Here is a 21,980-nt window from a genome sequence, read left to right as displayed (position 1 = left end):
TTTTTACTGAGCACCTACTGGTACCATCACATCCACATCACATCCTTCTCATCCACAAAGGTGAGAAAACCCCACATGGTCTCTGCCTTCCTGGGGCTTCATCCTCGCCAGAAAGGCAGATGATAAAAAAGGAATTCAACATGATCATTTCAGATAGTGATAAATGCTACCAATAAAATTGATTGAGATGATGAAAGAGAGAGTGGGAGAGGAAGCAACGTGAGATGGACTTCAGATGGGGTGGTCCCAGGAGGCCTCTCAAAGGCAGAGACCTCTGAGCTGGGACCTGAGGCAGAAGGATCTGGCCATGGAAGCAGCTGGGGGAAGAGCGTTCTGGGCAGAGAGAACAGCAAGTGCAAAAGCTCAAAGAAGGGATGAACTTGGGATCATCTGAGGAATTGGAAGAAGGCCTGTGTGGTTGGCTTTGCAGAACGAGGGGGCATGTGAGTGATGTGGTGACATGAGGGCTTCAGAGGCCAGGGTAGAGAGTTAGGATATTTGTTAAATGGGGTCCCTCTGGAAGGTTTTCAGTAGCAGGGCTTTCAGCAGGATTGAATTTCTGTTTTAAAAGGACTACAGTAGGGCGGCGCCTGTGGCTCAAAGGAGTAGGGCGCCAGTCCCATATGCCGGAGGTGGCAGGTTCAAGCCCAGCCCTGGCTGAAAACCACAAAACCAAAAAAAAAAGGACTACAGTAGCTGCTCCATGGAGGATAGACAGGAAGGCAGGAAGGGAGAGCAGCTAAAAGGCATCAAAGCTTTGAGGCTTTGCACCACCATCACCACCACCACCACCATCACTAGAATTATCATCATCACCATCATTACCATCATCATCCTCATCACCACCATCGTTACACCCACCCCTGTGATCCTCATCACCTCCCAGCGTGAAGCAGATGCTATGAATGCCCACCTTTTTATCAAGTGTCATTTCAGTTTACAGTGCCAACTCCTAATCAACAGCATCTGTATCTCTTTACTCAAGGACTATCTATGGCTACCGCAGCCCTAAGCCTGTGCTCAGGCAGGCTGGAAGTGCCAGGGAACCAACACCCACCCTCCTCAGGAGCATCCTTCAACCCATGACTCAAGAGGAATTGAATAAACATCCCAGCTCCCTTGCTCCTTGGGTGGGGACCACTCTGATGAGCATCTATCACAGTAGTTCTCAGGGTTACCCAGTAGACTTGAGCTCCAGTCGCCCACAGTGGTGACTTACTTGACAACGAGGCCTTTTATGGGCTGCCTCCCCTTCTTTCTCTCACATCCCAATTCTCTTGTGTTTTCTGGGTTCACTACTTTCACCTGCATCTTTGCCTCACATTCTGCTTCTGGAAGAACCCTAAGACACTGGATTATTGTGAAAGTTAAATTTCTAAATCTCTTTGCATACATTAAATGCACAGTAAGTTCATTGTTGAATGAACAAATAAAGAGACTTCCCTACCCTGAGGAGATAGAGCTAGGGCAGGGGAGAGATCTGGGGCCATAGGAGATGAGAGGGGTGGTCTGGAAGATCTCAGAGAGGCTGTCCCTGCAGTACCCCTACCCTTTAGCAGCTGCTGTCCCTCTCTGTGCCAAGTTCTCTTCCTGGCAACTCTGGTGGTTGCAGGTTCAAGGCATGGCCAGACCACAATGGTCAGAGCAAGATGCTCTCATCACCAAACTCCCTGTCAACTCCCTGGAAGGACAACACCCAGTGAATGCTGGACTAGGGGGAAAAAAATTAAACGAAGTAAAAGTAACATTTAATTTTTTGTGCCTTTAATATCTAAACAATTTAAATATTACATTACAAAATCACAAGATTGTACAAACCAACATTCAAAACATGAGCGTGTGAAGGGAATTTCTCTTCTGTCCAGTTCTCTCAGGGGTGTCCATGATTACAACGTTTGCTCCCCATCCCTGAAACCTGACCCCCTTATCTCTGAAGGACTCAGAGAGGGCAAGGAGCTTGCCCAAGGTCATAGAGTTCTCCTGGCCTCATCTCTGGTGCTTTTGCTAACTATATGTGGTAGGGACACTTTCAAAGCAATTTTTCTGGGGAAAAAACCAACTGCCTCTTCATAGAGATGCTGCATTTTTTTATTCTCCTTGGGTTTGAAAATTGTAAACAAAACCCCATGAAGATCCAAGTGCCCCAAGTGGTGGTGTTACGCAGCAAGGCTGGTATGAGAGCTGACCTTTCTGAGGGCTGGGGAGTGGACGGAAGAGAGGGCATTGTCCAAATGGTTACAAAGGGGACGACAGCGCTGAGTCCTTTCCCAAATTTGAGAGGTATTTCAGAGGAGGATGCTTTGGAGAAAGACCCAGACCTTTGCCTTCAAAAGCTTTCCTTCCATGCTGGAGCAAGGGTGACACATCCAGGGCCACTTCTTTGAGGCTCAGGGCTTAGGTGAGGCTCTGTTTAATAACCCACTCGCCATGGGGATTGGCACGGTACAGATCTAAGAGGTAGGCATCTGGGTCCAGGCGATGTTCACCTATGGGAAGAAGGGGCGAAGGGGGTGGAGGGTTGGCTGTAGAAGATGCTGTTGCCCTTCCCAAACCCCTTCTCTGGGCCAGGCACCATCCCCTGCGCAGGGTGCATGATCCTTGGCTGTTCTGGACAATCGTCCTCTGCAGATGGAAGATGGAAGGTATGCCCACCTCCCCCAGGCACCCTGCAGCCGGGGACTAATATAGAGTGCCAAACACCAGCCTCCTCGCCTCAAAAAGAAACAATGCATTTATGCTCCAGAGTCCCCTGGGGGATCAGGCCTCATGCTGGGTGCGGATCTCCCTGGCTCCTTCACTCCCTCAGCACATCTGCTACTTATCTGAGCCTCTGCTTCTAAGCCAGCGCTCTCAAAGTGCCATCAGCACTGCTGGGGAACTTGTTAGAAATGCACATTCTCCAGCCCCACTCAGGGCTAGGTCTTAACAGCCCCCAAGTGATTCTGACAGACTGCTGAGGTTTGAGGATCTCTACTCCAGAGAATGCATCAGCTGCCCGTCCTCAGATCTCACAAAGCCAGGGACCTCTCAGAGCTGGACATGTGTTTGCAGAATTCCTTAAGGACTCCGTGGCCCATGGGCCTGCGATGAGGTCTGCCTCAGCTAGGTGTCCCAGAGACATTAATTTCACTAGTGGCACCAACCACCTTCACACCAAATAAAAAGCCCGAGGACAGCTCCAGGCAAAACTCCAAACTGTAGAATGGATTTCAAAGGTGTGCATAGGCTGACCCCCGACCTCATGGCAGGGCTCCATGGTTTTACCAGAGACAGAGGCCTGAGCAGAAGGGTCATCTTGAGGAGGACTCTGGAGTCCAATGAGCCGTCAAAGTCAAAGAACTCCCAGGGACCTGGGCTCTGTACCCATTTCCCAAGGGAAACTTACTTATATTTCCTCCGACTTCGTAGAGGAGGATGTTGGCTGACTCCATGAACCTGCAGCTGCAAGACAGAGAAAAACTGTTGGTGTCTTCTGGGGGCAGCAAGGTCAGCAGCTTGTGTACGGCCCCCAGGCCTGGAAAGGGCAGTCCTCATGACTTTTGGCCCCAGGTGAAAGAAGAGACCTATGGGCCCTTCTGGGAGAGCTGGAGCCAGCGGAGGAGTACGGCACCCAGGGGCCAGGCAGGCAGCACCCACCACACTGTCCCCTCCTACTAGGCATCAGAATGGAGGTTGCAAGGGCAGTGGATGAAGGGTGACAGATGGGGACAAGAGCCTGCTGTGAGGGGCAGATTCAGAGTTGCGATGGATTAGGGGTATTGTATGATTATGTATGAATGTCATATAATTATTGTATGATAATTATGGGTACCCTGAGTTCAATTCTAGGAGCTGCCTCCCATTTGCCATGTGGCCCCAAGGCATACCCCTTCTCCTCTCGGAGGGCAGTTTTCCCATCTGTTCAAGGAGGAAGTGGAACAGATGCTTGCTAAGGACCTGTGCCAACACCAAGATGGAAGCTCCTGAGGGCTTAGGCTGCATCCTGGGAACGGCAGCAGCATATATCAGCCCATGGGCCTCCTTCAGCTCTCTGCCCAGCTCGTACCTGCTGCCTCAGGACCTTGGCCAGTGCTGTTCTCTGTGCCTGGAAGCCTCACTCTTTGCCCAGACTACACCAGGTACCTTGTTTTACATTCACATTCTTCCTTGTATTCCTTATAAAACCTAACAGTTTGTAACTTGATACTTATTCCATGACTACTCCTCTGTGTCCCTCTCTTCTACAGGGCCATGAGCGTGTGAGACCAGGGCCTCTGCTTGTTCTTCTCATGGCTATCGGTGTGGTGCCCGGCCAACACAGGCATTCATGAGACACCCTCTAACATGAATGAATAAGTGGTGGCCATTATGGTTATTATTTGGAGCCAAGGAGCTCTCGAAGGCTGGAGAAGCTGTCTGACCATCCCAGGAAATGAAAGGCCAAAGGCAAAAACCAGGCCCAGGGCTCTGAGGTGCTGTCCACCCTCTGTGCCCATCCCTTGCTCCCAGCCTGGGGCCGGGGAGGACGCAGGGGTCCCTCACCATGGGAGGAGGCTGTCTGCATCCTCTCCATTCTCTTGACCCTTTGAACCCGGGGCTAGGCACTCTGTGAACTGTAGCAGGACGTGGGCCACTCTGGTGCTAGGTGTCAGAGGCACCTTCAGGGGGTCCTTGGTAAGCCAGGCCACCTGGATCTTTGCCACCTTGAGAGTCTGCAGAGAGAAAGACCCATATGCACTGGCACCAGGTGCATGGCTGGAATTTGAACATGTGCATAGGCTTGCATACGTGCACACTTACACCAATGCCACAGGATAAAATAACCACAGGATACGCACGCACAGGTATAGAAATGTGCCTGCAAACGTGAACTGGTACCCACACCCAATAGCAGGGCACACCCACACAGGTAGGTTTATATAAAGACCCACCACCCTCACGTATTACACGAGGTGCAGACTCGACACTTGGTCAAGTTCTCCCGTCTGAGCTTGGTAAAGATTCAAGTTCAGAACTCTCCCCCAGGAACACTCATTAGCTTGGAAGGCCCTCCCCTGCTACTCCACCCTCCCAGTTCCAACCATCCTACACCCCACAAAGTGACCCTCACTTTCCCAACCCTCAGCTAGGCACTCAAGGGGCTACCTAAAAATGGGGCTGGAGAGATACCTCCCGGGAGAGGAACCTGGGCCACTACGGGTCCCTCCTTCTCCTCAGCCCATCGGTGACCCTTCCCTTCCGAGACGCCGCCTCCTCGCTCGCTGCGCGGCACCGGGGCGCCCCCTGGTGGCCATAGTCGGTCGTACCCGGCAGTCTGGAAGCGCCTCCCGCCCTTTCTCCATCCGCGAGGGCAGGACCACTCACCGCCTCCGGAACGCCCCCGCTCTTGTCCCTGTCTGCGTGTGTCCTCCGCAGCCAAGTCTTGAGGCCCCCATCGCAGAGCTGGGAGCGCCGGCTGCGGCTGTCGTTCAGTTTTCGCACCTGGGCTACCAAGAAAGAGGCGACCTGGCCAGAAAGAAGCAAGTCTTCGCAGGGGCTCTGGGGGAGAGGCAGAGGCTGTGGCCTCGTCCTTGCCCAGCATCCCGCACAGGGCTTGCAAACACCTGTCTGTTGAACTTGGGACTGAAGCACAGTTTGGTGGAAGGAGGGGGTCACTGAGCCCCTAAAGGGACTTCGCCCCGAGGCTTGGTGGACAGCAGTCTCCTCCATGGAGTCGGGAGAGTCCCGCCTTTGCTGAGGGGCCGCTGCTCTCTGGCCTGCTCAGGCAGGCGTGTCCCCAAGAGCACACCAGAAATGGGCTCCTGCTTTGAGAACCCCCAGACGGTGCACACTGGGGGGGGGGGTCCCGACAGAGACCTCCAGATGAACACAGTCCTCTGTCCAACCCTAACTCAGCAGACACAGCAGAATCCAGACTGCACGGGTCTGGTTAACAACTGCATGTGTCCCAGAGTCTGACAGAACCAGGTAGATTCCAGGTCTTCTCTGCTTTGCAGGTGTGACCTGATTAAGGTGCTACATATGGAGGAGCGGGAGGGTTCTCCCATTTCACTTTATCTACGTCTATGTCGTCTGAAGCTTTTATAACAAGAAGGCATTTAGAAGTTTCTCGAATTTTAAAAATCCCCTCCAATAAAAATGTATTGGAATCTAATGTGTCTGAGTATGCCATTATCTCAGAGAGCTATGCACAGAGCAGAAAGGGACCATGGGGTGCTGGGGGAGAAACAAGGGCTTTCTTCAGAGGACCTGTCTCAGAGAGTGAGGAAATGGCTCCAGGCTTCTGCCCTGTCAAGAGAAAGGGGAGGGATTTCCAGGCAGAGTACACTGCAGAAGCAAAACTCAGAGGTGTGAAATACAAGATTCCATTTGCAGGGGCTGCTGGGGGAGAGGCAGAGGCTGTGACCTCGTCCTTGCCCAGCATCCCGCAACCAGAGAACCAGTTGCGTGGGGCTAGGGAGAAACTGAGTACAGCTTCAGAAACTGGAACCAGCTTCATATACTGGTTTCCAGAATAAGAAATCTATAACCTAGTGACTTTATGGATGAAGGGAGGGATAGAAGGAAGGTGGGTGGATGGATGAATAAGTGGGTAGGTGGGTGGGTGGATGGATGGATGGATGAATAAATAGATGGGTGACAGGGATGGATGGGTGGGTGAATGAATGGATAAATAGATGGATGAGTGGGTGGGTGGATGGGTGGATGAATGGATAAATAGATGGGTGAGTGGATGGATGGATGGATGGGTGGATGAATGGATAAATAGATGGGTGAGTGGGATGGATGGATGGATGGATGGGTGGGTGGATAAATGGATAAATAGATGGGTGAGTGGGTGGGTGGATGGGTGGATGAATGGATAAATAGATGGCTGAGTGGGTGGGTGGATGGATAGATGAATGGATAAATAGATGGGTGAGTGGGATGGATGGATGGGTGGATGAATGGATAAATAGATGGGTGAGTGGGTGGGTGGCTGGGTGGATGGATGGGTAGGTAGATAGATGAATGGATGAGTTAGTGGGTGAGTAGGAGAGTGGGTGGATGGGAGACTAAAGGGAAGGATGAACCGGCAGATGAGAGATGAGGCTACACATCTCCACGTGAGGAAGTGGCCTGCTCAGCAGTGTTCGTGGGAGTCTCCACAGTGCGGAGGCTGATGTCGGCTTTCAGCAGTGTGTGGACTGATGCCACAGAGGCCTCTCACCCTGCCCTTGCCCCCAGCTTGCTGTTGTTACACAGGGCAACGCTGATGGCAGAGGCAGGAGCGACTCTGAGGCGGGCCCTGTGATCCTGAGCCTCACAGTGGGGTTTTATGGAATTCTTTGTGGGAGCTCAGGTAGACCAGATGGCAGCAGACTGACTGAGTGATACAGCAGTGAGATAAAAAGTGTAGACACCCCTTCTGTAACACTAAGGTGAGGGAGAAAGGAAACACTGGCCTGTGCACAGAGTTCAAAAAATGTCCTGGAAGAGACACATGAGGGATTTGAAAGATGATGCCAATGATCCTCGAGGCCAGCTGCTCCCTGAGGACGGCCAGGGCTTGCCCATGCTGCCTAGAGGGACACCCGTCCCTCTGCCCCTGTGGCCCAGTGGCACTCACCGTCCACAGCAAGTCCTGGTAATGCACCATCATCTGCACCACCTCGGCCGCCCCCTCTGCCAGCTGCTTCTCCTCACCCTTGGGGATTTTGGGATGCCGCCCTTGGTGCAGGAAGAGATTAGGGGCCATCACTGAGGAAACGTTCCATAGAGTCATCTTGTTGTGCTGTTCCCGGGCCACCACCTTCCTGAGGAATTCCAGGAGTGCCTAGGGAAGGGCACGGAACCTGCCTCGAATTCCAGCACAGCCCTGTGGCTCCCACCTCCCCCAGAACATCTTGATGCATGATGTGGGGGGCACTAGGAAGGAACAGGGGCTGGGAGGGCAGGATGGAGGGGTTCACTTCCGCTTTGCTAGCAGCCCACTCTGTGACCTGCATCTCACTTCCCTGCTCTGCAAAATGTGCCCCAGATTCTTTCCCTTCCCTGCTCCCTCAGAGATTGAGAAATCTGGGTCAGAATTCATCTTCCAAGTAGAAAAGGGCCACAGGTCTGGAAAGAGGATCTTTCCCAGGAAGGCCCAGGACACTTCCTTCTTTCTGGATATTTTGGATCTTCCCAGAATGCGAGGGAGAGAAGAGGGAGGCAGAGATGCTGAGAGGACGGAGGCAGATGCGAACAGCTGCCATTCACTAAGTGTTCTTTTGCTCCTGGCCCTTCCATTGGTACCCTGCATGCATTTATCAACTCCTTTCATCCTCACAACGCCACAAGGTAGTTTTATACTGTTCCTGTTGTATAGAGAAGGAAACTCGCTTGGAGAATGGGCCAAGGGCCACACACCCATTATGTGGAGGAGGGAGGAAGGGATAGAGGAAAGAAAAGAAGAAATATGCATGGATGGGTGGCTAGGTGAGGACAGATGGAGAAAGGAAGACAGACGGATAGATAGGAAGAAGAAATGGGTGGTGCCCGTAGCTTAGTGACTAGGGCACCGGCCACATACACCCAGGCTGGTGGGATGGAACCTGGCCGGGGCCAGCTAAAAATGACAACTGCAACAAAAACAACAAAAAATAGCCGGGTGTTGTGGCAGGCACCTGGAGCCCCAGCAACTTGGGAGGCTGAGGCATGAGAATTGCTTGAGCCCAAGAGCTGGAGGCTGCTGTGAGTTGTGACGCCACAGCACTCTACTGAGGGCGACATAGTGAGACTCTGTCTCAAAAAAAAAAAAAAAAGAAAGACAGGAAAGAAGAAATGATGGAAGTCTGAATGGGAGGTGGGAGAAGGGATGGAGGGAGGTGGGAGGGAAGAAGGAAGGAAGGGCACACGCTGAGCCCCTGCGGAGTGCCACATCTACTCCATGATTTTTCATGTGTGAGCTCTTATAGTTTCCGTAACAATCAGACAAGATGCTATCATCCTCCACAATTTACTAAAAAGGAAACAGAAACTCAGAGAGTTTCCTCACAGGTCCCCTCACAGGCTCACCTTGGAGGCACATCATGAATCTGAGGAGTTTGCAGGGAGCTGAGCCACGTCCCCCAGCCCTCAGCCCTGCCATGTCCGCTCCCCAGCCCTCAGCCCTGAGCACCCTCTTGCACATAACACAGTGGGAATTCCTTAAGGGCTCGCTTCCCAAACTGGTTCCCCACAGAACACCAGTACCACGCAATGCTTTCCACAACAAAAGAGGCCCATGATCAACTGAGTTTGGAAAGCGCTCTAATTCCACCTGGAGGTTCACAAAGCCCTGGCATTTCAAAGGCTCTGAGAAGTCTTGCAGGACAATTATCATTTGTTTCACTAACCCCTTGTTTACCCATCTAATTGGGACACAGAGCCCTTTTCCCTGTGACACCTGCTAGCATCATATAGAATCCATGTTCTGTAGTGCCCACTTTGGCTGGAATCATTCCCCTTCAGGACTCAGCTGCTTTCTTTAAGAAAAAAGTCCCAGGCAGGTCTGCATGGATCCTCCCTGTCCCCAGCACCTGGCATAGCTGTTGAATGAATGAATGAACAAGCACATTTGGAAACATTACTGTGTTTATGGGCTGAGATGACAAAGTGGAGGCCTCTCAGGGTAACTTTACCTTCAAGGCATTTCTGTTGGGCTCCGGGAGGAGGAGGATGAGCAGGTGGAGAGCCTGTAGACGCTGCTTCAGGTCGGGGATGTCTGTGGAAAGGGGGAGGCCTCAGTCTCCAGGGGAGGTTCAAGGATTCTCCCTCCCTCGGTCTGGCCTCTTCTTGGGGGAATTCCAGAGCTGAAAAGCCCAGGGATGGCCAGGAACCCTTTTGTCATAAGGCCTGGAACTGTTTCCTGGTGTACTGTCAACTCAGAGGCTCACTCCTATACTTTGTGAATAAAAAGTAAACACACTGGCGTGTTCATGCGCGCGCACACACACGCCCGGACATGTAGTCTGAGAGCCACAGCCCAGGGTCAAAAATGCAATGGGCCAGCAACTCACCCTTAGGAGGACAGACAGATAGCTCAACTGTCCTGGACGAAAGGTTTAATGAAACCCTTTGTGTTGCAAAGGATTAAAAGGAAAAGCTGTCTCATACCTCAGTCAGAATCTCCAGGGAGAAGAAAGGAATAACAGTTATAGAATTCAAAGAAAGAGTTCATTCAAGCCAGACCAGCCCTATCAGCTGAGGGCTAGTTGGATCCTAGAGAATCACCAGAATCAACACATGGGGGACAAAGAGGCTGAGCACTCAGGGCTTAGTCCTCACTAGGATTCCTTGTGGCATTCACTCTCTTCCCTTTCCTTTCCTTCCCTTTTCTTCTCTTTCTCTCTCTCTCTTTCATTAGAGTGACAGAGTCTCACTTTGTTGCCCTCAGTAGAGTGCCATGGTGCCACAGCTCACAGCAACCTCCAGCTCTTGGGCTTACGTGATTCTCTTGCCTCAGCCTCCCGAGCAGCTGGGACCACAGGCGCCCACCACAACACCCAGCTATTTTTTTTGTCGCAGTTTGGCCAGGGCTGGGTTCAAAATCTATCAAGTACCTATCAGGTGTCATGCTCCAGTCCAGGGACCCGGGACATAGCAGGGAAGAAAGCAAATGAGATTACAGATTTGTGCAGCTTATGTCTCAGGCGAGAGACAGACAATAAACAAGCAAAGAAACAACTAAATATCTCCAGATACTGATTCATCTTATGGGGAAAATAAAACAGAGCAATAACCTCATTACATCATTACATAGGCTAGGCAGGGTCAGGGAAGGCGTCCCCAGGGTGCTGACACTGGGCTGACATTTGAACAGCAAGAAGCAGCCACGCTGGGGGTGGGGAATGGGGTTTAGTCAGAAAGCAGTGCAAGGCAGAGGTTCCAGGGAGGGGAGGAGAGACATCAAAGCAGGCCAGCCTGGCATGATGTGGGGAGAAGAGGGCCAGGAGGGGAACGGTCAGAGACAGGCAGGGTGTGAGCTGGGAACTGGCCCTGTAAGGAGTGATAGCTTCTTACGAGAGTGCCATGGAGGGTGGGAAGCAGTATGGGGATGTCATCTGATTTACTGTTTTTTTGGTTTTGAGAAAGGTCTCACTCTGTCACTCAGGCTGAAGTGCAGTGGCATCCTGACACCTCACTGCTGCCTTGAACTCTGGGGCTCAAGCGATCCTCCTACTTCAGCCTCCTGAGTAGCTGGGACTTGCAGACACCCACCACCACACCCAGCTAATTAAAAAAATCCTTTTAGAGAAAGGGTCTTGCTGTGTTGCTCAGATTGATTTTAAACTACCGGCCTCAAGCCACCCTCGCATCTCAGCCTCTCGAAGTGCTGGAACTGCAAATGCCTACCACCTCACCCAGCTGCTTTACATTTGTACACTAGGCTGTGAGAAGCAAAGGCCCTTGGCTTGAGGGCAGAAATCAGACTGCTTGAACCCTGAAGCTTTTTAGAGAACAGAGAGAGAGAAGTCCTCAAGGTCACAAGTGACTCAAATGGGAACTCAGGCAGGTTGCTTTATTCTTTTAAGAAAAGTAGAAATGGTTTGGAGTCCATAGCTCAGCAGTTAGAGTGCCAGCCACATACACCGGGGCTGTATGGTTCGAAGCCAGCCCAGGCCTGCTGAACAACAATTTAGCTTTGACAACTACAAAAAAAAAAAAATAGGGCGGCGCCTGTGGCTCAGTGAGTAGGGCGTCGGCCCCATATGCCGAGGGTGGTGGGTTCAAACCCAGCCCCGGCCAAACTGCAACAAAAAAATAGCCGGGTGTTGTGGCGGGCGCCTGTAGTCCCAGCTACTCGGGAGGCTGAGGCAAGAGAATCGCGTAAGCCCAAGAGTTAGAGGTTGCTGTGAGCCGTGTGACGCCACAGCACTCTACCCGAGGGCGGTACAGTGAGACTCTGTCTCTACAAAAAAAAAAAAAAAAAATAAGAATAACTGGGCATTGTGGCAGGCGCCTGTAGTCCCCGCTACTTGGGAGGCTGAGGAAAGAGAATCGCTTAAGCCCAAAAGTTTGAGGTTGCTGTGAGCTACGACACCATAGCACTCTACCAAGGGTGAGACAGGGACTGTGTCTCAGAAAAAAAAAAAAAAAAAAAGTAGAAGTGACTGCGTTTGCATGCTGTGAACTGTGAGGAAGTTCAGACAGGACCGTGTTCATGCAGTATGTAAACAGAGTGGGTGGGCGCCATGCTCACACCTAGAATCCCAGCACCTTGGGAGCCTGAAGCAGGAGCACCACTTGAGGACCAGAATTTGAGACCAGCCTGAGCAACATCAAGATCCTCTTACTACAAAAAATAGAAAAATCAGCCAGGTGTGGTGGCAGGCACATATAGTCCCAGCTACTCCAGAAGCTAAGGCAGGAGGATCACTTGAATCCGGGAGATTGAGGTTGCTCTGATGACATCACTGTGGTCTATCCTGGGCAACAGAGCCAGACCCTATCTGAAAACAAAAACATACAGCAGGATCCATCCAACACACAGCGATCTGCAGCCATGCTCTTAGAGGGACGCGCACCACACGTGGACCCACAGATATCCTGCTAGACAAACCTCATAAACTTAACTCTGTGGATGTCAGGAAGTGAAGAAGCCACAATACAATTTATACATGTAACAGAATGCAACCTGTATCCCTTAAATCTATTAAAATAATAAAAAAAGAAGCGAAGGAACCTTGTCCACTGGTCCATGCAGGGACTAAGAAGGACTGTGCATGTTCGCCTCCTCTCGCCCCCATCACATCACACGTGTGCACACTTGTGCATATCCACACAAGACACGTGTGCACATGCCTATGCACACTCATTGGGCACACGTGCTCACACCCACTTCCTTCTGCATCAGCTCGAGGTCACAGGGAACAGGCATTCCTGCAAAAGGGGAGTCCTGTCTTCACACCCTCCCCCCAACCAAGGCCCGAGGTTTCCAACTCTCCGCCCCACAGCAAAGGGCTCCGGCACACTCACTGGGCACCACAGTGAAGGCCGGGAGGTACTCAGCAGTGAGCAGAGGCGTTGGCAGCTTCCGGATGAATCTTTTGAGCAAATCCGAAGCATCGTTATGATGAACCTCATCCCAGCTGAAAAGACCAGTGTAGAAGTCTCTCTCCAGCTTCTGCTCCAGCCCCTACAGGAAGGAGGGGCATAAAAATGCAGATGGTCCAGTAGAAGTTGCACGACCGCTTTTTTGGTACCTCTTTCCTCATCTGCAAGGTGGGGACCACAGTGGCATCTCCCTCGTGGGGCTGATGTGAGGATTAAATGGCCTAGTACATGGGAGTCACTGAGCACAGGTATCCACTCAATAGATGTTAATTGTCCAACTCCAGGGCCCACGATCTCAACCACCATAGTAACTGCCACCTCCATTCTCTCAAACACTCCTAGAATCCTATGACTCACCAGAGACCAAAGACAGAACAGTAACCAGCCAGGGATTAGATTCTGTCCCAGTTTCATACACACATGGGTGCATGGGGAGGTGTAGCTTTGGTGAAGTGGGGGAAGCCAAACCATTACCTTAACCCTGGCCTGGGATCCAGGCACCCTGAGGATGCCTTCCACGTCCAGCCCTTTCTTTTCCAAACAAGACAGCAGCTATCAGAGAACAAAACCGACATTTAAGCCAGCAGCCACAAAAAGGTGAGATTCAGGCGGTGCCTGTAGCTCAGTGAACAGGGCTCCAGCCACACACACCAAGGCTGGTGGGTTTGAACCTAGCCGGGGCCAACTAAAACAACGACAACTGCAACAAAAAAATATAGCTGGGCGTTACGATGGGTGCCTGTAGTCCCAGCTACTTGGGAGGCGGAGGCAAGAGGATCACTTAAGCCCAGGAGTTGGAGGTTGCTGTGAGCTGTGACACCACAGCACTTTACTCAGGATGACAGTTTGAGACGCTGTCTCAAAAAAAAAAAAAGATGAGATTCAAACTGGCATGTTTATCTCCCATGACAGCCCGGAAGAGGAGAACACCGACAGCAAGGTTCTCCCAACCACCAAACAGTCGTTTCCTTGACCACTTCCACAAGCCAGGCATTCTGAGAGCTTTACATACATTTTTCTCATTTAGTCGTTAATCCAAGGAAGATACTGTTATTATAATCCCATTTTACAGACGTTGAAAGGGAGGTCCCTGGGAGTTCAAAACCCACCCCAAGTCTCTGAGCCAGGAGGTGCCAGAGCCAGAATTTGAACCCAGGCCTGCCTGATTCGAAAGCCCATACCCCTGTGCTGAACAGCTTTCCAAAATGGAGCCCACAGGCAGCCTCTGAAGGGTTAAATAAGCCCACGCAGAGGACAACTCACAGCTTGAAGGACCAGTGGGACCCGTGCGCTGGGGAGGACTTTGTGGTCAGCTTCCAGCAGACTGTCAAGGGGCACACCAAAGAGGCGAGTTTCTGCAGGAAGTCAGGAGAGCAGAAGCTGCGATTTCACTTCCTGGAATGACGGTCGGGCTCCCACCTGCAAGATCTCCTAAGCATCTAGAGTCAGCCCCCTTTCCCTGGGAAAGGGCTGAACTCTCTAGAGGACAGCTGAACCTAAACTTCTCCACAGCACTTTCCTTTTTTTTTTTTTTTTTTTTGAGACCGAGTCTTACTTTGTTGCTCTTGGTAGAGTGCAGTGCTGTCACAGCTCACAGCAACCTCCAACTCTTGGGCTCAAGTGATTCTCTTACCTCAGCCTCCCAAGAAGCTGGGACTATAGGCGCCCGCCACAATGCCCGGCTATTTTTAGAGACGGGTCTCACTCTGCCTCAGGCTGGTCTCAGACCTGTGAGCTCAGCAATCCACCCAACTAGGCCTCCCAGAGTGTTAGGATTACAGGTGTGAGCGACCAAACCTGGCCCTTCTCCATAGCTCTTGAGCAGAACATTTGGTCCCTTCCATAACAAAATGTTAGATATGTCAGAGCCAAAAATCTCAGCTGGATAAAGAGGTATGGAAATGTTCTACTGCTCCAGGGAGTGTTGGGCACACTAAGGGCCAAGTTCCCGAGAAATATATTCCCCAGTTTTTCTTCAACCACCCTGGGTTGAAGTCTTCTTGGGGAAAACTCCTCCTTCCATCTCTCCTCTACAACTTTCTTCTTTTTCCCTTTGGTGCTCATCCTACCTCTGCCGGACACCTCCCTCTGGTCTTTCTTATATAATGATCCTCTTTGGAGAAAGAAGCAAAAAATTGTGATGTGTAATGTTGACAATGATGCAGTGAGATGAACACTGTCATATAGTATTGAAAGGCAATATGTATCAAGAACTTAATTCATATAACTATTCTAAAATAATCTAAGATGCAATTGTGAGAGTGTTTTATATAAGAAAAACATGGGCACAACAAATACCCGCTGTTAGGGAAATGGGGAAATATATTAGGATACATCCATATGGAAAAAAATACTGCAGTGATTAAAAGTCATGTTTTCAGGCCAGGCATGGAGGCTCACGCCTGTAATCCTGGCACTCTGGGAGGCTGAGGCAAGTGGATTGCTTCAGCTCATGAGTTTGAGACCTGAGCAAGAGTGAGACCCCATCTCTAAAAACTAGCTGGGCACTATGGCAGGCACCTATAGTCCTAGCTACTTGGGAGGGTGAGGCAAGATGATTGCTTGAGCCCAAGAGTTTGAGACTGTTATGAGCTATGATGCTACAGCACTCTACAAAGAGTGACAAAGTGAAACTGTCTCAAAAAAAATTAAAATTAAAAATAGTCATGTTTTTCAAAGAATGTTTAATACTTGTGGTAAATGATACTATTATGTACTCCAAATTCATTATCCCTCCTTGTATCCATACTCTTTCATGTGAATTTGCGACTTTTCCAATTTGAGAAGCAGAGTGTACTTCCTCACTCCTTGCTTTGGGCTCGGCCATGTGATTAATTTGGAACTGTAGCATGGTAACCTACTATGGTGTGATAGCGTTTACCCTCCATGCTTCTGCTATCCACATGAGAACATGCTCTAGACCTGTGAGGCCAACCTAGACCCAGCCAACAGCTTAGAGCCAAGCCCAGCCTAGATAAGTCAAACTACCCAATTTGCCCACAAACATGTGGGCAAGACTAAGAGTTTGGGGGTTGTTTGTTATGTAGCATTATCATGGCAATCACTGAATGATACAACAACTGAGAAATGTCCGTAATTTTGTAACATTAAGTAAAAAAGGGCTGGGCGCGGTGGCTCACGCCTGTAATCCTAGCACTCTGGGAGGCTGAGGCAGGTGGATTTCCTGAGCTCAGAAGTTCAAGACCAGACTGAAAAAAAGCAAGAACAAAAACCACAAAACAAAACAAAAAAATTTACGTGTAAAAGGACACACACACACAAAGGAAGGAATACACTAAAAGTTAACAGTGCTTATATCTGAATTGCAGTTTTCCTTTTCGTACTTTACCCTATTTCCAAATTTCCTACAATAGGCAGGAATTGTTTTTATATGGAGAAAAAAAAAATAGTATAACCAAAAGAAATACAGAAGCCTGTCTTGGTGGGAGAGTCCCCATGCCACTCCCTAGGGGAGAAAGCTAGGACATTCATCACAGAGCTGTTGCTGTGCTGGGGTGGCTGACCTGCTGCCTTCCACTTCCCAGCCTTGTTCCTCTTCAGGTCCAAGCCCAGGACGTCGCAGAGAGCGGTCAGCTCTATGAGGGCCAGCGGAGGGACCTTCTTCATATCCTGAAGGGACAAGTCTCCTATCCTCGTCACGCCAAGTCTGCCTTTGTGGATTCTGAACTCCTAGAGAGGGAAGTAAAAGCAATTTGTCAAGCCTGAATGCTGAGGAGCTCAGCCAGGTGACGTGACCTAGCGGCCTGACCTTGGGGCCCTCCCAGTCCTTCAGGATGGGGGATCGGGGGGGCAGAGTGGGTTAGAGCAGGGGCACAGGAGTACGTCCTAGACTCGAGTCCACGCTCCGCCTCTTACTAAACGGGTGACAGACACTCTGAGCCTCTAATTCCCCACCTGTAACCATCACCTAGGGTCTGCCCCGGAAGGGTTTTTTGAGACTACATTGAGCTACTGGGTATAAAGTGTTCAGCACAGCGCAAAGCGAGGCCGCAGAAAACGGAAGCCGTTTTTACGACCTGCATTCCCACGAGAGGGTCTGGGGGAGGGAATCACCTCAGGCGCCTCTTATCATTGCTCCTATTCTCGGCCTTCGTCCCTCCTCCATCCTCAGCCCTGGCCACGAAACGCACAGAAATAAACAATGCTCGACCCCGCCATCTAGAGGCCACGCGGGGGAGCTGCAGACAGTTCGCTGCGTTCCGGTCGCCAAAGCTGAGACGGCAAGAGGGACGGATTTACCCAGTGTTGCCTGGAGAGATTGACCAGATGACTCCCCGGCCCTAATGGACTGCTCAAAGTGTGTGTGGGGCCTGGGGTGGAGGAAGCATACTGCGGTTGAATTTAATAATGTTGTGGTTATAATACAGCCTGGTGCTTGGTGCACCGACTACGGAGTCAGGCTTCTGGGTTCAAGCCCTGATGTTAGCTGTGTGAGTTCAAGCAAATAATGTTACCTGCCTCTGATTTTCTCATCTGGGAAATGGAACTAATAACAGTTTCTGCTTCACAGGACTGGCGGGGAGATTAAATCCATCCCATAAAGTACATAAAACCTAATGCCTGACACATAGTGAGTATTCAATAATTATTAACTAATTTTTTTTAGTGTACTTATACAATTACTACCAACATAACTGAATGAAATTAAATCATGTACATAATGTACTTGGCATAATGCCTAGTCTGTGGTAAAGATATCACATATTGTGATATCAATATGTGGTATCTTTAGCATTATTAATCATCATCTTTCATAATTTAATAGGGAAAATCATCAAGGCAGACAAGATAATATTGAATATTAATTACCTCTGATGCTCAAGGAATAGAAACTCATTATTCAAAAGTTTTATTTGGTGTGCTGTGGTTATGCAAGTTATTATCACTAGGAGAAATTAGGTATAGAGTAGTACATGGGAATTTTGTACTATTTTTGCAACTTTTTGTGAGTCTAAAAGTATTGCAAAATAAAAAGTTTAAAATAAAATTCCATTTGAATAAATGAAATGCTTCCACTTTGGAACAGAGGTTATGGCAGGGGCAGGCAAACTTCTTAGGTAGGAGAGCATAGTGGTCAGTTGGGAAAAACTCTGGGGTCGGTGCCAATGATTTCCGGTCTTGGCCTTGGTGCCAGCTTGGTGGCTGCTCACTGAGCTCGATTTCCCATTTTTCTATCATAAAGTGGGGGAGCTCGTATAGCACCCATCTCCAAGGACAAGGTGAGGAAAAAAGCCAGTTCCTGGGAAGCCTTGGTAACAGTGTGGAGGGAATGGGGGGAGACAGAGAATCCCTCAGTAAAATGACATCCAGGATTATCCAACCACATGGTAACCTGATCAATGAAGAAACTCTTCCTAAACTATCAGCAGACTGTACTCTGTACTTCACAAGAGAAGTCAGAATAGTGGTAATCCCAGGGAGAGGGGTATGACCTGGGAAGGGCATGGGGGGCCTGGGGAAAGGAAGTTTCTATGTCTTGATTTGGGTGGCAGTTATACAGGTACACACATCAAGCAGTACATGGTAAATCTTTGTATACTTTACTGAGATTTACTTCAATGTTAAAACACTAAATATCAATTACATCCAAATTTGAAACGAACTGTTGTAGGGCAATTGAACATTTGGAAAAAAATATTTTTTTCTCTCTCTTATGCCAGGCACCCTCATTGACTTTTTAAAAAATAGCTAGATTTATGTTTTAAACTAATAAATAAATAAAATAATATATAATATATAATAAATATATAATATAATAGCTAGAAAAAACATGTGTTGATGGATAGTTATCAGTTTGCTAGATGAGAGAGGACTGTCTAAGGATGAAGGCAAAGAGAAAGAGGATCAGTGAAAACATGAATCACTTTACTAGACTATAAGCTCCCTGCTCCCCAGTCTTTGATAACCAGCAGTCACTCAGTAAATATTTGTGGAGTGAATTAAATACTTGAATAATTCAACGACTTTCCCATTCAATGCCTGGTGTCATGAAGGGGTAAAAGGGCAGGGCAGGATGTGCTGGTTCTAAGGACCAGGCCTGGCTATCAGCCCTCTGGGCAGTGTCCTCACCGGCAGGGAACTCTTGCCCCAGGCACAGGTGTCTCCCAGGGATGGCCTGGCCCTCTGCAGGAGGGCTGCAGCTTGTTCTGAGTAGGCAGAGTCCATGTTGAAGGCTTCTTCCTGCCCAGCCTGTTCCTGTGGCCCCCCAGACTCTGCTGTCATGGGAAACAAAACAGAGAAGCAATGAGGACTGGCTGCCCCAAAGCAAGTTCTTAGGCTTAGGACTCAGGCCCTTAGCCCCATGAAGTGATCCCCCAGGCTTAAGTTCAAAGCCCCAGGATCAAATCACTAGGCTTAGGGCTCAGGTCCATTGCCCAGAAAGTGATTTCCTAATTAAGCCTCATTACCTAGAAGTGATTTCCTAGCTAAGGCTTATTACCCAGGAAGTGATTTCCTAGTGAAGTCCTATTGCCCAGGAAGTGATTTTTATTTATTTATTTTTCTTTTCTTTTCTTTCTTTTTTTTTGAGACAGAGCTTCAAGCTGTCACCCTGGATAGAGTGCTGTGGCATCATAGCTCACAGCAACCTCCAACTTCTAGGCACAAGCGATTCTCCTGCCTCCGCCTCCCAAGTAGCTGGGACCACAGGTGCCCACTACAAGGCCCGGCTATTTTTTGGTTGCAGCTGTCATTGTTGTTTGGGGCCTGGGCTGGATTCGAACCCGCCATCTCAGGTGTATGTGGCTGGCGCCTTAGCCACTGGAGCCACAGGCACCAAGCCCAGGAAGTGATTTTTAGAGCTGAGGCCCAGGAGCCTGATGACAATAATCCACTTAATGGCCCAACTTGTCCCCTGAGGAGTCCTCTCTTTGTCCCTCCAGCTGGTAAGGCAAGGAAACCGCAGGAAGACGAAACTGCTCAGAGGTGTGCACATTCTCTTCACAGCAGCCCTTTGTGCAGCCTGAGGATTCACAAGGCCCTGGAAAATGAAGGCTCCTTACCTAGAAGAGATTTAGAAGTCTTGCAGCTGAGCTGGGTCCATTTCATACCTGATTCTCCATTCTCTGAAGATGCTTCCTATGCAAATTATAGACAGTGCCCAGTTAGTCATGCAGGTAGCAGAGAATACTCACACAACCCTGGGAGACGGAGCCATCCACACCCCCTTCTTCACAGATACAGCAGCTGAAGCTCAGACATGCGTAGTTACCTGCCCAAGACCCCACAGCTGCTAACTGGACATTTGGACCCAGGTCTGTCTGGCTCCACTGCCTGTGGTTTTAAGCACTGTATTACACCACTTCAAGTCTATTCCAAAAAAGATGTCAGACTTGAAGTATCAGCAGGATATAGATGTGCTGATAAAAAGGATTATTATTGTACTGATAATAATTATGGGGAGCTAAGCTTTCATGCCCACCCAAGGACACACAGTGGTAACAAGCATATAAATGTTGGCATGCACAGCAAAGACCTACATGCAACATAGGGGCACAGTGGCACTCAGGGAGACACCAGTGTGCAAGCCACACCCTCTAAACACACACACACACACCACAACACCACAGCAGAATCACTGTATCTCTCAAGCTGTGGTGCCATCGCAGAGACTCCCATCAGACAGGGCCGCAAGGAGCCATATGTCACTTACTCCTGAATTGAAGACCCCAAAGATGTCCCTGACATCTCTGATGGGAGCCTTGTGTCGTCTTCGGGCTGAGCAGGTATAGATGTCCAACCGGCGGCACACAGCGGCCACCTGAGTCTGTGTTAGGGTGGACAGGAGCCCCGGGTGATCACTGTCCAAGCCCAGGCCACCGAGGAGACCCGACAGGCCTGTGTCCTGCAGCCACTGGGATTCAGCTTCTCCTTCTGCCAGTGGAGGGAGAACATGCAGATGAACACACACGGCGCCATGTCAGCCGCGCGCCAGCACAGTGCTATGTGGAAGCGCCCTCACCTGGGCACTAGAGCCTCCCCAGAGACTCATTAACACCAGCCGAACTAGCCACAGGGAGAAGATCTAATCAGACACTTGAGGGGGAAGGTACTCATGGCATTAGCCAATATGTGGATTTAAACCCAAACCCATAAAGCTATTATTCTTTAGAAACAGCACCAGCTAAAGAAAGGCCCTGTATATCCCGATTCTGGAATGTAGCAATGATCTCACTTCTCCTATCAAACCTGGCAGAGACCATCACAAGGTCACACGGGCCCAGTGTGCAGGCAAGCAGTTGGTGTCCCCTTGGGAAATTCCCCATATTCAAGACGTTATTTATGTTGGATTAGTCCTCTCTATGCTTGGTAAGGAAATTGCCATGGTCCTGTAGCAAAATCATGAATCCAAATGGTAGGGGCATTTTTTTTCTTTTTTTTTTTTTTTTTTTTGTGGTTTTTGGCCGAGGCTGGGTTTGAACCCACCACCTCCAGCATATGGGACTGGCGCCCTATTCCACAGAGTCTCACTCTGTCATCCTCGATAGAGTGCTGTGATGTCACAGCTCAGAGCAACCTCAAAACTCCTGGGCTTAGGCGATTCTCTTGCCTCAGCCTCCCGGGTAGCTGGGATTACAGGCACCCACCACAACGCCCAGCTATTTTTTATTGCATTTTGGCCAGGGCCGGGTTCAAACCCGCTACCCTCAGTATATGGGGTGGGCGCCCTACCCACTGAGCCACATGCCCCCTAGTAGGGGCATGTTACGATGACAGGATCACAGGCCCCATCTCCAGGGATTGCTCCAGGAGTTCAACCTCGGGGCCTGGGTACCTGCATTTGGAATGTCCTCCCCAGATTATTGTAATGCAGTGGGGTCTTCAGATCACACCTGAGAAACACTGGCTCTCTTCATGGAGGAAATGGACGAGAGCTTGTGGAGGAAGTTGAACTCATGCTCGAGAGGATCAGTGGGATTTAT

At 49.8% G+C, this 21,980-nt stretch overlaps 1 protein-coding gene across 3 annotated transcripts in view; it reads right to left on the bottom strand.

Moving 5' to 3' along the window:
• Positions 1-2,348: 2,348 nt before the first annotated feature.
• The window catches only part of ARHGAP40 (Rho GTPase activating protein 40), a 39,327-nt gene continuing 19,695 nt past the window's right edge, over positions 2,349-21,980 (bottom strand). Inside the window, exons 3-15 of one of the 3 annotated variants that reach the window (XM_053574698.1) lie at positions 20,711-20,931; positions 20,061-20,136; positions 19,129-19,274; positions 16,563-16,728; positions 14,302-14,393; positions 13,513-13,590; positions 12,961-13,120; positions 9,624-9,706; positions 7,589-7,795; positions 5,344-5,517; positions 4,522-4,691; positions 3,386-3,441; positions 2,349-2,486 (exon numbers count right to left, since the gene is read on the bottom strand). In XM_053574698.1, the coding sequence (XP_053430673.1) occupies positions 2,395-2,486; positions 3,386-3,441; positions 4,522-4,691; positions 5,344-5,517; positions 7,589-7,795; positions 9,624-9,706; positions 12,961-13,120; positions 13,513-13,590; positions 14,302-14,393; positions 16,563-16,728; positions 19,129-19,274; positions 20,061-20,136; positions 20,711-20,931 (1,721 nt within the window). In that variant the 3' untranslated portion in view covers positions 2,349-2,394. The remainder of the gene's footprint in view (positions 2,487-3,385; positions 3,442-4,521; positions 4,692-5,343; positions 5,518-7,588; positions 7,796-9,623; positions 9,707-12,960; positions 13,121-13,512; positions 13,591-14,301; positions 14,394-16,562; positions 16,729-19,128; positions 19,275-20,060; positions 20,137-20,710; positions 20,932-21,980) is intronic. The other 2 variants (XM_053574700.1, XM_053574699.1) reach the window with 2 other exon arrangements.

The sequence above is a fragment of the Nycticebus coucang genome, chromosome 21, assembly GCF_027406575.1.
Source record: "Nycticebus coucang isolate mNycCou1 chromosome 21, mNycCou1.pri, whole genome shotgun sequence".
Taxonomy (NCBI): domain Eukaryota; kingdom Metazoa; phylum Chordata; class Mammalia; order Primates; family Lorisidae; genus Nycticebus; species Nycticebus coucang.
This window is presented reverse-complemented; position numbering and strand designations above follow the sequence as displayed.